General features: G+C 40.5%; 10 protein-coding genes across 10 annotated transcripts; 4 read left to right on the top strand and 6 right to left on the bottom strand.

Annotated features, from left to right (window-relative positions):
- Window positions 1-111: 111 nt before the first annotated feature.
- PAS_chr3_0683 (Essential nucleolar protein that is a component of the SSU (small subunit) processome) lies at window positions 112-987 on the top strand (the record flags this gene model as incomplete). The annotated part of the gene is made up of 1 exon (XM_002492866.1): window positions 112-987. One exon carries the CDS (start codon window positions 112-114, stop codon window positions 985-987), a length of 876 nt encoding a protein of 291 aa, XP_002492911.1.
- Window positions 988-1,162: 175 nt separating this feature from the next.
- On the top strand, window positions 1,163-2,185 carry PAS_chr3_0682 (uncharacterized protein; the record flags this gene model as incomplete). The annotated part of the gene is made up of 1 exon (XM_002492865.1): window positions 1,163-2,185. The coding sequence occupies one exon, from the start codon at window positions 1,163-1,165 to the stop codon at window positions 2,183-2,185; it is 1,023 nt and encodes a 340-aa protein (XP_002492910.1).
- PAS_chr3_0681 (RNA exonuclease, required for U4 snRNA maturation) lies at window positions 2,148-2,789 on the bottom strand (the record flags this gene model as incomplete). Its single annotated transcript, XM_002492864.1, has 1 exon — window positions 2,148-2,789. One exon carries the CDS (start codon window positions 2,787-2,789, stop codon window positions 2,148-2,150), a length of 642 nt encoding a protein of 213 aa, XP_002492909.1.
- A 122-nt stretch (window positions 2,790-2,911) lies between these two features.
- Window positions 2,912-4,237, top strand: PAS_chr3_0680 (Hypothetical protein; the record flags this gene model as incomplete). The annotated part of the gene is made up of 1 exon (XM_002492863.1): window positions 2,912-4,237. One exon carries the CDS (start codon window positions 2,912-2,914, stop codon window positions 4,235-4,237), a length of 1,326 nt encoding a protein of 441 aa, XP_002492908.1.
- Window positions 4,238-4,295: 58 nt separating this feature from the next.
- On the bottom strand, window positions 4,296-4,646 carry PAS_chr3_0679 (Hypothetical protein; the record flags this gene model as incomplete). Its single annotated transcript, XM_002492862.1, has 1 exon — window positions 4,296-4,646. The coding sequence occupies one exon, from the start codon at window positions 4,644-4,646 to the stop codon at window positions 4,296-4,298; it is 351 nt and encodes a 116-aa protein (XP_002492907.1).
- Window positions 4,647-4,864: 218 nt separating this feature from the next.
- Window positions 4,865-5,740, bottom strand: PAS_chr3_0678 (Protein that interacts with the karyopherin Srp1p; the record flags this gene model as incomplete). The annotated part of the gene is made up of 1 exon (XM_002492861.1): window positions 4,865-5,740. One exon carries the CDS (start codon window positions 5,738-5,740, stop codon window positions 4,865-4,867), a length of 876 nt encoding a protein of 291 aa, XP_002492906.1.
- Window positions 5,741-6,001: 261 nt separating this feature from the next.
- Window positions 6,002-6,868, top strand: PAS_chr3_0677 (Hypothetical protein; the record flags this gene model as incomplete). The annotated part of the gene is made up of 1 exon (XM_002492860.1): window positions 6,002-6,868. One exon carries the CDS (start codon window positions 6,002-6,004, stop codon window positions 6,866-6,868), a length of 867 nt encoding a protein of 288 aa, XP_002492905.1.
- An 8-nt stretch (window positions 6,869-6,876) lies between these two features.
- On the bottom strand, window positions 6,877-8,309 carry PAS_chr3_0676 (UDP-N-acetylglucosamine pyrophosphorylase; the record flags this gene model as incomplete). The annotated part of the gene is made up of 2 exons (XM_002492859.1): window positions 6,877-7,760; window positions 7,958-8,309. 2 exons carry the CDS (start codon window positions 8,307-8,309, stop codon window positions 6,877-6,879), a joined length of 1,236 nt encoding a protein of 411 aa, XP_002492904.1.
- Window positions 8,310-8,532: 223 nt separating this feature from the next.
- On the bottom strand, window positions 8,533-10,263 carry PAS_chr3_0675 (Asparagine synthetase, isozyme of Asn1p; the record flags this gene model as incomplete). Its single annotated transcript, XM_002492858.1, has 1 exon — window positions 8,533-10,263. One exon carries the CDS (start codon window positions 10,261-10,263, stop codon window positions 8,533-8,535), a length of 1,731 nt encoding a protein of 576 aa, XP_002492903.1.
- A 427-nt stretch (window positions 10,264-10,690) lies between these two features.
- On the bottom strand, window positions 10,691-12,259 carry PAS_chr3_1208 (uncharacterized protein; the record flags this gene model as incomplete). The annotated part of the gene is made up of 1 exon (XM_002492857.1): window positions 10,691-12,259. One exon carries the CDS (start codon window positions 12,257-12,259, stop codon window positions 10,691-10,693), a length of 1,569 nt encoding a protein of 522 aa, XP_002492902.1.
- Window positions 12,260-12,353: the final 94 nt, after the last annotated feature.

Genomic DNA, 12,353 nt, shown 5'->3' with positions numbered 1-12,353 from the left:
AAATTATTTTAAACGGTCGTGTACTGTGTCTGAAAAATTAGAACACACCTACCTAAGTATTTTTTTTCCTAGTGCAAGAAGGAACTCATCTGTATAGCAAAAGGGAATAAAATGAGACAGAAAAGAGCAAAGTCTTATAGAAAACAGATGGGGGTGTATTTACACGCCTTTAAATTTAGGGAGCCGTACCAGACTTTATTGGACGACCAAATTATACTTCAATGTCATAGAACAGCATTTGATCTTGAAAAGGGACTGAATAGAACGGTGCAAAGTGAAGTGAAACCCATGATAACACAATGCTGCATGCAAGCTTTATACATGTCTCGTGACGAAGGTGCTATTGAGATGGCCAAAAGGTTTGAAAGACGTCGTTGCAACCACAATTACAAAGAGCCCAAGACCCCATCTGAATGTATTGAGGACGTTGTAGTGGTGGATGGAAAAAATAAACATAGGTATGTTGTGGCTACATTGGATGAGGGACTTAGAAACGCACTTAGAGTGATTCCTGGTGTGCCACTGATTTATATAAACAGATCAGTTATGATCATGGAGCCTTTGAGTAAGGCTAGCAAAGCGGTGCAAATAGCTGTTGAATCAGGCAAACTGACTGGAGGTTTGAATGATGCGAAGCTCGCTGGTTTGAGACAAAAGGATGATGGGTTGGAGGCTGAAGGTGCTCCAAAGTCGAAAAAAAGATCTGGTCCCAAAGGTCCCAATCCTCTTAGTGTGAAAAAGAAGAAGAAGGAACCCAAACCTCTCAATGATAAAGAAAACGCAAGCAAGCCTGGAAATACTGAGGAAGCGCAGCCGAAGAAAAGAAGGCGGAAGCATGGAAAGAGCGGAGAAAAGCCAGAAGAAAAGTCTAAAGAAAAATCTGACGAAAAGTCTCAGCAGAATAATGAGGCCGATCATGTGGGCACTCACGCAGAAACATCTGCACAAGCGGTTGAAGAATTTGAGCAACATTCCCAAGATGATTAATAGAACACAAATGTCATAAACTTGTAATATCAGTGAAAACAGTGCTGTATCTTGTAGTATCCATTTTCCAGATTGCCTGGTTCCAGTATCATCTATCTTCTGCTTCGCGATTACCTTCCACCACCTCAAATTGAGTACTTTCTAATTTAGCGTCGCACGTTGCTTACATCCAACTATGTTGGTACCACCTGATAACTATGGTCTGGTTGAGGATGGACTCTATAGATGTAGCAAGCTAGATGCCCTTAATTGTGCATTTTTGGAAACTTTGAGACTGCAATCAATCATTTTGTTAGATCCTGAGAAACCCCACAAAAAGCTCAGACAATGGGCAGAGGAACAGGGAATAGTTTTGCATCACCTTGGTGGGATAGGAAACAGCAATAGTATGAATCCTGTTCAAGATTTTAGTATAAAAAAACAAGACTGGATGCTTTTAAAGCCAACAATGGTCATTCGCATATTTGAACTGATATTAGACCAAAGAAATTACAATATATTAATCGTTGACAAGACTGAAACTGTTGTTGGTATACTTCGACGAATTCAAAAATGGAGTTTTTCTAGTATTATTGAAGAGTATAGATTGAATGCTGGTGGTAAATATAATTATTTTGCCGAGAACTTTTTGGAACTAATCACTGTTGAGCTGAAGTCGTATAGGGAGGAGGTCCCAACTCAAGAAGATCCCGAAGCTGAAACAGCTGATGACAAACAAACCAAGGCTTCTCCTTCAGCTACTCCTGAGGCCGAATCCGAAGCAATATCGATTCCCAGCAATCATTACAGGCGAATGAGTCACGGAAATAGCTTCAACAAATTTAGGAACAGCTTAGAAAGGAAGCTTTCCAGTGATGGTGCAGATAATGCGGTAGAAGAAGATTTATCAGAGTCGTTGGGAAAAAGATTATCATTATCTGTTTCTCCTCAAATTCCTAAAAATTTGCTAAGACGGGTTGAACAGAGAAAACAAAAGAAGTACAAAGCATCAAGTGAATCAGAATCCGAAACTGAAGATTACCGATATTACAAAAGTAATAACTATGGATACATTCAAAAGGATGTGGTGCTAAAAGTTAAGCTTCCACAGGAAGAGTATCTTCCCGAATGGTTTATTAGAGGGAGGGATTTGTGGGAAGCTCTCAATGGTAACAGTAAGATTAGCCGCTCTTCAAATAATGAGTCTGAAACCACTTGAGCTGTTGAATACTCTCCAAAATGTCAGCCTTGGCAGTATGTGCTGCCTTTTTCCTTGGTGCAGTTCTCAAAAGAGCTGGGTTGTGCCTCTTGCATACCTCATAGATCGTACTGACGTCTATCAGACGATAAAACAAATAGTCGATAACTTTGGGAAATTCTCTGTACATAAAAAATTTATCCATATGGATCGAGTTTCCAGCCATGACACCAGTGTTTGGTTCGATATGCTGGGAAATATAGCTCAGAAGTTCTGACTCGACCTGCGGTAAAGTTTTAGTAGATTCAAGAACTTTCTTTGTCAGACCACTCGTTCCATGATGTTCTATGCACCATTCGTTCATCTTACTCATCACATCATTATCGTAATGAATCACTGACTCATATCCTTCGTCAACCACCTCAAGATTTTGGTCTGTAATAATACAACATATTTCCACGATATGGTCATTGTAGATATCAAGACCTGTCATCTCGCAGTCTATCCATACTATCGGTTGCTGGAGGGGGGAACTTGGGAGCTTAGAGTTAGCTGTATTGGGAGCTAGTACTTCCTGGGACACATTTCTCCGGAAGAGGCTGGTTAAGGAACGAAACGCCCGCATTTGAGGTGTTGAAGTAGTGTCAATAGAGAAGAGAATAGTCACACTAAGATAATATGCAAATGCGTCTCGAATCTGCGTACGGGAAATCAACTTCATAACAGACTACATGATACTTCGTGTAGATGAACCAGCAATATGATGTCCATTCAGGTTTAGTCGTTGTATCAAATTCAAGCAAAGATGAGATAAAAGTTTATGAAAATTCATTGGATCTGAAATCTAGTTTCAGCTGTAAGCACACTCAAGTAAAGATACATCATCGTAATGATAAGACACTTTTGCTGGTTGTCTCTGAGAAGTCTGTTAAGATCACGGATCTGGATAGTTGGTTTACTATAAACTGTGACTGTACGCTGGAAGACTGTTTTTGGGGTGCAAACAAGCTACTGTTTTTGTTTTTCACCAATGGAACTTGTGAAATATACCAGTATGAGGAAAACAATCTCAGAATGATATTCAAGATTTCTAGCAGCACACGGCCATTTGTACAATTCAAACGGCGAAAAGAATATTCCATTGCGAGTCTGCTGGTCAGATTTGAGCATAAAGAGACGATTTTCAATTTCGTTGATCGTTTGGACCATGGTCAATCTGAATTGATAGGTAGTTTCCCATTGATTGAATGTTTGGGGTGTGTTACTTTCGGGTGGATAGGAAATCATTTGTACACATTGGATAAATCACTATTGGGTGGAATACAGTTGAGATTGTACAACATATTTGGTCAATGTGCTTTCAATTATGAATGTCATTCCACGTCAGTGCCTACAGATGTGTATACAGTGGGAAAAAGATTAGTTGTTACTGATACGAATGGGTCAATTTACAGTTTTGATACGATACTTGGGTTGCAACTAGAGTTTGTTCTTGTTCACGAGAAATTCAGAGCTGAGGAATTGGTCTCCGTATCAGACTTTGTCTCTGAAAAATCTCCACTAGAATACGACACATTTAGAGAATGCGTGTCATATCTTTCAGTCACGATTTTAGATGGCTTAACAACTATTATATCACAACTGCAAGGACATTTCAGGTACGTATTTGTGTGGTTTGGAGAGATATCAAGGAAAATTATTCGTCTACCCGAAGAAAGCCTTCAAGTTGAACTTGTGCAAGATTCTAACATTCTTTTGATCCTTACCCTTTCTAGTCTTATTATAATCACAATAGAAAAGCAGGATATAACCATCAAGGATGTTATTAGCCACGAAGATGTGACATCTTTCCAGGTAATCGATGTCACGCCCACTGAAATTGATTTATTACTCAAAAACCCCCTGAAGATGGATAGGTACACAGTTTCTGTACCTGAGCAAGAATCTACGCTAACTGTTAGACAGCCTGTATCTATGCATAACGACGACGAAGAATTCAAAGCATTCCAATTGATGGACTTGGATCAGAGCATTAAAATGAATTCCACACTAACTGTATTTTTGGATAAGTAGTACACTATGTACAAGAGGGCCTAATTAATCTACAATGTCCCTTGCCCATTTTCAACTTTTACTTTCTCTTTGGAATCTTTATCATGTCGGTATCGTCCCCATAATATGAACCATTGGCTACACTCAACTCTAGTAATCTTCGTTTCTTTTGTTCGTCTTCAAATCTGGTGACTTCCTCAAACTTCATAACCTGTCTTTCAGTTAAAAAGTTGGCGCATGAGGCCATCCAAATTGTGTAGTAAAACACCCTTCCCCGGGTTCCCAGCCATCTGTACATTGGCGACTTCCATCTCAGTAACATGTCCGTGGGAATTGCGATCAACGAACCATAAAGGGCTCCAATGAAAATGTTCTTGAAAATAACTTCTTGTAATCGTTCTAACCTTTGAGTGTTACCCTGTTGACTCATCTAGGTGTTTTCAGGCTGAGTATGAGATTGGTCGTTGAGTCAAGTCGGAGCCAAGTGATTAAATAATCATAAATATCGAGCTATCAAAACATATCCCTCACACAAAGACCGAGGATGAAACGGTTCATGGGAAAGAAAAAATGCTTAAATATGTTATCTTCCTAGCTATAAATGATACGTAATGCTTCTGACTAATGAGTACGTAGATGGACGGTTCTCTACCAACTGCCTTTTACACTGCTGACTACACCTCCATTCAGCGGATTGTTCTCAGATGAGAAATTAAGTAGGTTTGATAAACCTTGCAACCTTTCTGGGATATCGGAACCTTCGTCTTGAGACAACAGTTGGGAAACTTGTTCAAAGTAATCTTCATAATGTTTGTTAATTTCTAGTAGCTTCTCTGCCAAGTCAGAGTCTTTCAATAATAAAATGTTTGTGGGTTTCTGTTGTATAAAATCTGCTATCAGGTTAACATAGACTGTGTTTAGTTTGTCTAAGGTCAACTTATAGTAGTACTTGAACTCCATGTGACTAAACATGGGCATCTTGAGTAACACCTTGAGCAAGAATCCATTCAAAAATTCAATTGATTTTGAAACATCATATTCTTGAGGAGGAAGAAAGTTCAACATGTAGTCTGACAATGCTTGAAAAAACTCATGCACCAGAGCCTTTACCCTGAGGTATGTATAATCACATTCAGTGTCAACCTTATAAGGCAAATTACACTTGATGTTTTCCACCTTATCTGTTAACTTATCGATGCAAACCTGTACGGTAACTGTGGGTGCTGCATTATACAATGCCTCTTGCACATCGGGACGTTGTTCTACTAGACTTTTTACCAGTTTCTGTAATGATTCATGGTCCAGCGTCTCTATTAAAGTATTGAGCGGCAATTTTGTCCCCATGATGGCATGTGTTCTGTGTTTTCTACTTGTGCTGTTACTATTGTTGGGATGAAATTTGGTTCTGGATTTCGCATCTCCCAAAGTATCTATATCTTCCTGGATTTTCCTCTTATTCTTAGTTGGTTTCGAAATTACAGCTTTCTTAAACCCCCAAGGAAACGACGTCTGTAAAGATGACATTCTAGATTGGTTGGCGTTCTGTTGTGTGTGATTTGGGGGCAAAAGTTTTCCTTGTAAGCAGTTGCGATTGCAGAAAACCGAGGAAAAAGAGAGTAGGGTATAGGGCAATTTTTGGTCGTGTACCACAATCAGATTGCCAAATTTGACAGGCTTTATCAAGCTTTACTATCCTGATACTGACCTGATCGGAGAATTGCGAAGGACTGTGACCTTTTGGCTGGATAGCATCGTTTTGTTTGGGTCGACTATTAGAGCTATCAGATGAGTTCTTATCGGGATTTTGACTATGGTTCTACAGACCAAATTGTAATGCCCGGTGCGTTCCCTGTTGACCCAAGATCAACCCGCACAGTAACAATCAACGTTATAAACCAGTTCAAATTTCAACGCAGGACTCTTCAGAGGGAGTTCTTGTATGTTTTGTCAGTACTTACAGTTATAGAAATTTTAGCTTCATTTTACCATCATTCCAGCATTTTAAGGCTGATAATAATTGCATCTTTCCAACTTGTTGCAGAACTACCAGATATAAACACAGGAAGATATGATTTCACTCAGGATTCCGTCTTCAAATATTTCTGTCTGGTATTTTGGCATTCTTTTTACATGGTAAGTGATGGGAGAGGTCATATTTTCAATATTTATGACGTTCCATTGAGTGATTTCATTAGTAAGGTGTCTGTCCCTAATCTTCCTCCCCAAGTTCACGACAGCTTATCAGTTCTGAAGTCCTTTATAAACAACCACAATACCAAGTTGGCATTATACCACTCAGATGCTTCCTACGTCTATCAAACAGCCAAAATAAGAACTATAAACATCTCTTTAATCGGACAATTGGCTGATTGGAGCAGATATCAATTTATATTCAATGAATTATTTATCCTAGTCCTCCAATTAGTAATGCTGACATTAAATACCAAAAGTTTTACACTAGCTAACGGCCAAGATAATAGTCAGAGAGTAGATATAGAAGGTTACGTCATAGACGGTGATGAAAGAACCGATGTTTTTGAGGATGGTTATCAATCTAATGTGAAAGTTTATGAAATAACTGTGCTCAGTAACATTTCGTTCAGTGAGCTAAGAAATTGGATTTTCCATAGGATAAAGTATCTCAGAGAGTAAGTGTATCTCTAAATTACATCTCCATTTTTAAACACTTTTCCCTTTACAAAGTCCAATCCTTCTCCATCATAACTAGTTAAAGCGGAAACTTCGACCAGTGAATCCTCGGACTCCAATGACGCCCCATTTTCCTTGATCCATTTCGTTGATAGTTTTAGGTAACTCTCACGAGCGGTTTCTGGGCTGTCACTCTTACTACCCGGTGCATTTTTCAGTGGTGAAAACTCTTGTGCCCTTTTGACTTCCAGACTTCCAAATTTCTCCAAAGGAATTGATGGGAAAACATCGAATATGAACTGCTCCAATTTGATTCCGTTAGGGTTTTGAGGCTTGATGATCTCTCCTGAATTCGAATCTAAACAAGCAATTTTTTTCTTGGCAATGTGGAAAGGCAGAACTTTCCTTGAATTGATCCAAGAAGGGATTTCTTTCGCCAAAGTAGCTACCTTATAATAGTGATTAACGATATTGGCTGCCTTCAATGATAAAGTACCATCCTCGTCCCTTTTTTGCGCTAATTCATCTGAAATTTCCGAGTACTCAATAACACACGGTCGTTTAGTTTCAGAATCCAGAGCAATTAAACCAACACTCTCTTCAGGGTTGGTCTTTCTTACTACTTTGGTGGCAATATCGTAATCGTTGGATGCTGACCAACCAATGAATACTGGATCAACAATCTTGACCATCACATTGTCAACACAATACATATGAATGTGTTCAATGCCACGATTATTGAAATCAGTTAACAAGTTGTTATCATAGATCGCCTTGTAAAGACCTCCATTCCCATCTGGGGATTCGCAGATTGATGATTTCGACTCCAAAAGAATCTTTTCCCCTGTCTCGTTAAAACATGGTAGGGTCCCTTGGTTGAAAAAACGATATTTTCCTGAGATAATCCAAAATAGTTGTGGTCTTTGAAAAATTTTTCGGTGCTAGCTCTCGTAGGAGCCGATGTCATAATATACCATGGAACAACAGCTTTCGTTCCAAATTTAGAATTAGCGAGTTGTGTAATTTTTAGCAACCTTTCAGCTTGGATCTGAAACAAGGAATTTCCAGAAGGAAGCCCAATGTCGTAGCAACCTTTTGGCAAAGAAGAGCCTAATCTTGTCCCTTGTCCACCAGCCATGAGAATGAGACCAACTTTGCCCTCACTGATAAGTTTGAGGCCTTGATCTTGAAATTTCCGCACGCGTTGCGGATCAGTTTTGTCATCTAAAGTTGAGAATGTAGAAGTGGCTGGCAGTGCTTCAACTTTTTTCAAGCCTGTTGAGGCACTGAACTTCAAGGCATCCTTCACTGTTTCAACTAGAGTGACGGGATCAGAAAACTGAGAGAGCTGAGCCGAGAACGATTTCTGGGATTCTGGACTCAATTCCTCCCAAAATTGAAATAGGTGGGATTGCCCGGCCTGTTTATACTGTTCAAGAGACATTTAGTACCTAAAGGAACAACGTAAGCTTGGAATGAAGGTTGGGCGGGAGGGAGAAATCAGACATTGGTCCACATACAAATAGAGGAAGGCGCGATAGATCAAAATATCAAATAGGATCTTTAATGGTAAGCGAGTCAATATACAGTATAATTACTACATTACTATTAATAGAACACTCTAAGTAAGGGGAAATGGCAGGTGAAAGGTTCACTAAAAACCCAGTCTATTTCTTAATTTCATCTACAGCGGAAGCATGAGTAGCTTGATAACGTCCGGAAGGGTCTTCGTGACAACCCCACTCAGATTTTGGAACCCAACGCATAACCGTCTTAGCAGCGGCAGGTTGTGGGAAAAATTCATCAAACTTGAGTCTGTACCAGTATGCTTCCTTGGTCTTTGGAATGTCATCACCCCATTCAGGCTTAGGGTTAGCCAATTGTTCGTCTGAAATAATCTTTTCAGCAGCATCCTTTAAACCATCGATCCATGAGTATCCAACACCATCGGAGAATTGTTCCTTTTGACGCCATAAGATCTCTTCTGGCAAGTATGGTTTAGTAGTTGGGTCGTCAGAAGTGTCAAAGGCCTTTCTCAAAATGTATTTTTCAATGTGTCCAGTTTTTGGATCAATCAGTTTGTCAGCTGGGTCAATGTTCATGCAAAGTTCCAAAAATTGTTTGTCTAGGAAGGGAACACGGGCTTCAAGACCCCAAGCCATCGTAGACTTGTTGGCACGCAAGCAATCAGCAAGGTGTAAGTTTTTGACACGCTTAACACATTCAGTGTGGAATTCAGGAGCGGATGGAGCAGCAGCAAAATATAGATAGCCTCCAAAGATCTCATCAGATCCTTCACCACTTAAAACCATCTTGACACCCTGAGCCTTGATCTTTCTGGAAAGCAAGTACATGGGAGTGGAAGCACGAATGGTTGTGACATCGAAAGTCTCCAAATGGTAGATTACGTCAGAGAGGGCATCAAGACCTTCCTCGACGGTAAAAGTGTGTTCATGATGAACGGTTCCGATGAATTTGGCAACCTTCTCAGCTGCCTTCAGATCAGGAGCTCCTGGTAAACCAATTGCAAAAGAATGGACTCTAGCCCATCCATTGGAGGTAAGACGACCGGTGTCGTCAACACCAGTCAGGACGTGGGAAGCATCAACAATGTCACTATTGAGAGCGTTTTCAGCTGCTCTTTCTGACTCGCGGGCAGCAATAGAAGCAATTAATGAAGAGTCCAGACCTCCAGACAGTAAAACACCATATGGAACTTCGGACATCAGTCTCTTTCTGACAGCCATCTCCAAAGTCTCTCTGACTTTCTTGTAATCAACGGGAGTGTTAGGAATCTTGTTCTCATCCCACCAAGATGGTTCGAAGTAACGTGTGATTTTGTCAGTCTCTGAGTCGTAAACGTGACCTGGAGGGAACGAAATGATATCGTCACACTCGTCGACCAAACATTTCATCTCAGAAGCAAAGAAAACGGTTCTAGGATGAGCTGATGAACGACCCATATATAGAGTAGTGATCCCAATAGGGTCACGAGCAGCGACAATGCGGTCTTTTTTCTTGTCGTACAAAGCCCAGGCGAACATACCGTCCAAGTACTTTGGGGCATCGATTCCGTACTTCTTGTACAATGGAATGATGGGTTCACAGTCGGAGAAGGTCTTGAATGGGTAGTCTTTGAATTCCTCTCTCAGATGAATGTGGTTATAAATCTCTCCATTGACACCCAAAGAGTAGTTGTCATCTGGAGAAACTATTGGTTGAGCACCAGACTCAATACCAACGATGGCCAGTCTCTCGTGGCAGATGATAGTACTGTTGTCAATGCGGTTTCCTGACCAATCAGGACCACGGTGGCGAATTCTCTTAGAGTAACGCAAAGCTTTCTCTTTGAACGAGTCGACATCGTCAACTCTGTATGCTGCAAAAATACCACACATGTTTGTTCTGGGTCAAAGTTTCTGGTAGATTCTCAGGTATTTATCTAGGATAGCGATGAAAAAATTTGAGTCATTATGGACGGACTTGAGAAGTTTCGCGCATTGCCTTGAATACGCATAACGGAATATGTTTACGAGTATACACAGAATTCTTTGATTTTTAGAGCTAAAAATTCCTTTCGGATGCGTCAAAAGTAGTACTTGGTCCACAAATGTGGAACTCGTTTGTCTATTGAAGGCTAGAAGTTTGTTTGTTTTTTTTTATACAACGGTGTAATTTCCCTGATTGCCCTCCAAAAATGGGTCTAGGTTCCGAGGTAGGCTGTCGCGAGCTTTAAACAATTTGATATTCGGGCTTATCTATCTAATCTGTCAGGTGATAAACTGCAATGAGATGGCATTTGAACACAGCAAGTAATCTCGATGTCTACGTTGAATCTGCGTCGCTTTCATTTGGCGTGGGAGCATAGCTTGGAAGTTCCTCAGAGTCCTCGTCATCTTCTTCATCTTCCTCGTCATCTTCATTCTCGTGCCCTTGAGCATTGGGATCTTCATAATCATAATTCTGCTCTCTATTCTCGCCGTTGCCCTTGGTGCCAATAACGAGACCTTCCACAGGAGCGTCCTGATCATCAGAATTCTCATTTCTCTCGTACATCTCAATAGTTAGTTCATGGGTAATGTCAAAACATTCGGACAATAGAGCATTTAGGGTTCCCTGCCCCTCTGGAATCTCACCGTCAACCATAAACTTTCCATCAACCCTGAGATTGTCCAACGAAGCCAGCTTGAGTTGATATGGGTATAGCTCACGCAGTGAGGAAATCCCTCCCATCGTCTTGAGATCGATCAAGCATCGGCGTACCGTTGTCAGTTGGTTGTGTAATGGCTGTAATGCTTCACTGACAGGCTCGGAACTTTCCAGTAATTTGTAAATGGTGGCGTAGGATCTTCTGAGCAAATACAAAAGAATGATCTGTCCCTTTTTGGGAGTTGAACCGTCAGGAGCAACAAAGTAGCCGTTCTGGCGGGCGTTGTCAATTGCATCCAACTGTTTCTGATATTGGAACAAATCTGTCTTACGCAAAGTCCAGCGGCTTGTTATCAAAAGACCTTCCAAGTTAGATTTTATCTCCAAAAGAGTATTAAAAATCTCTTTGAGTGCAGGGTCTACTTTATCATCGTTGAATAAGATGTCTTTCACTAGGACCATGCAGTCATAATATAACCCTTTCAGGAGCCCTTGGGATTCCACGACAACTTCCTTCGTCTCCGGATCAAGGAAATTTCCCTCTTTGTCGATATTTTGGGTCTTAATTTCATTCAACTCCTTCTGTATAACATGTAACTCATCATCCGATTGAATGACCTTGGTATGTGCCAGTATACTCATTAAAGCTCTGCGGATAGAGATCAAACTGTTCAAAATTGGCTCCAAACTCTTTGGGACCTTTTCAAGAACCTTCAGCAAAGAATTATATTCGTTCTTGCATTGTTTAAGTTTAAACTTCAATAGTTCGTGTTCGTCCTCTCTGTCTGCCAAACTCTGGTCCGCCTCGTCCTGCGATATGATATCTTCAATCTCCTTCAATCTCTTTTCAATGGGAACCAAATCTAGATGTGTGTATATCTCTGACTCACCAATATGTTCTAACAGGCGTTGAACAGTGGATAAAGACACGTACGTTGCCGGAGCAGTGCGGGTCAAGCCGACGGTCATTAAACATAGACTGACGACCTGAAACGTTTCGTCGATCAAAAGATCAACTTTGTTAGGAAGATCCAAATGTTCCAGGTGCAAATCAGCCTTTTCCTGTCTTCGAATAACCTTCAATTCGTTAATAGTGGCTATCATCTTCCGGTATATAGGGACAATATCTGTAGATTTCATGAACTTGGAGTGGTCCATCTTGAGCGCGGTTAGCTGCTCACGATATTCACCAATTTTATCATATATTGGTTGCTCTACTTTAGGGATTTCATTCGAATTAACCATGACTCTGATACGTATGATTGGAAGAAAAAAGATTAAGTGATTTCTCCTTTCTGTCGTAGCCAGAACATCTGATTTTGAGCGATTTGCTTGACCC

Source organism: Komagataella phaffii, chromosome 3, assembly GCF_000027005.1.
Source record: "Komagataella phaffii GS115 chromosome 3, complete sequence".
Lineage (NCBI taxonomy): Eukaryota > Fungi > Ascomycota > Pichiomycetes > Pichiales > Pichiaceae > Komagataella > Komagataella phaffii.
Note: the sequence above shows the minus strand (reverse complement) of the source record. Positions and strands in the feature narration are given on the sequence as shown.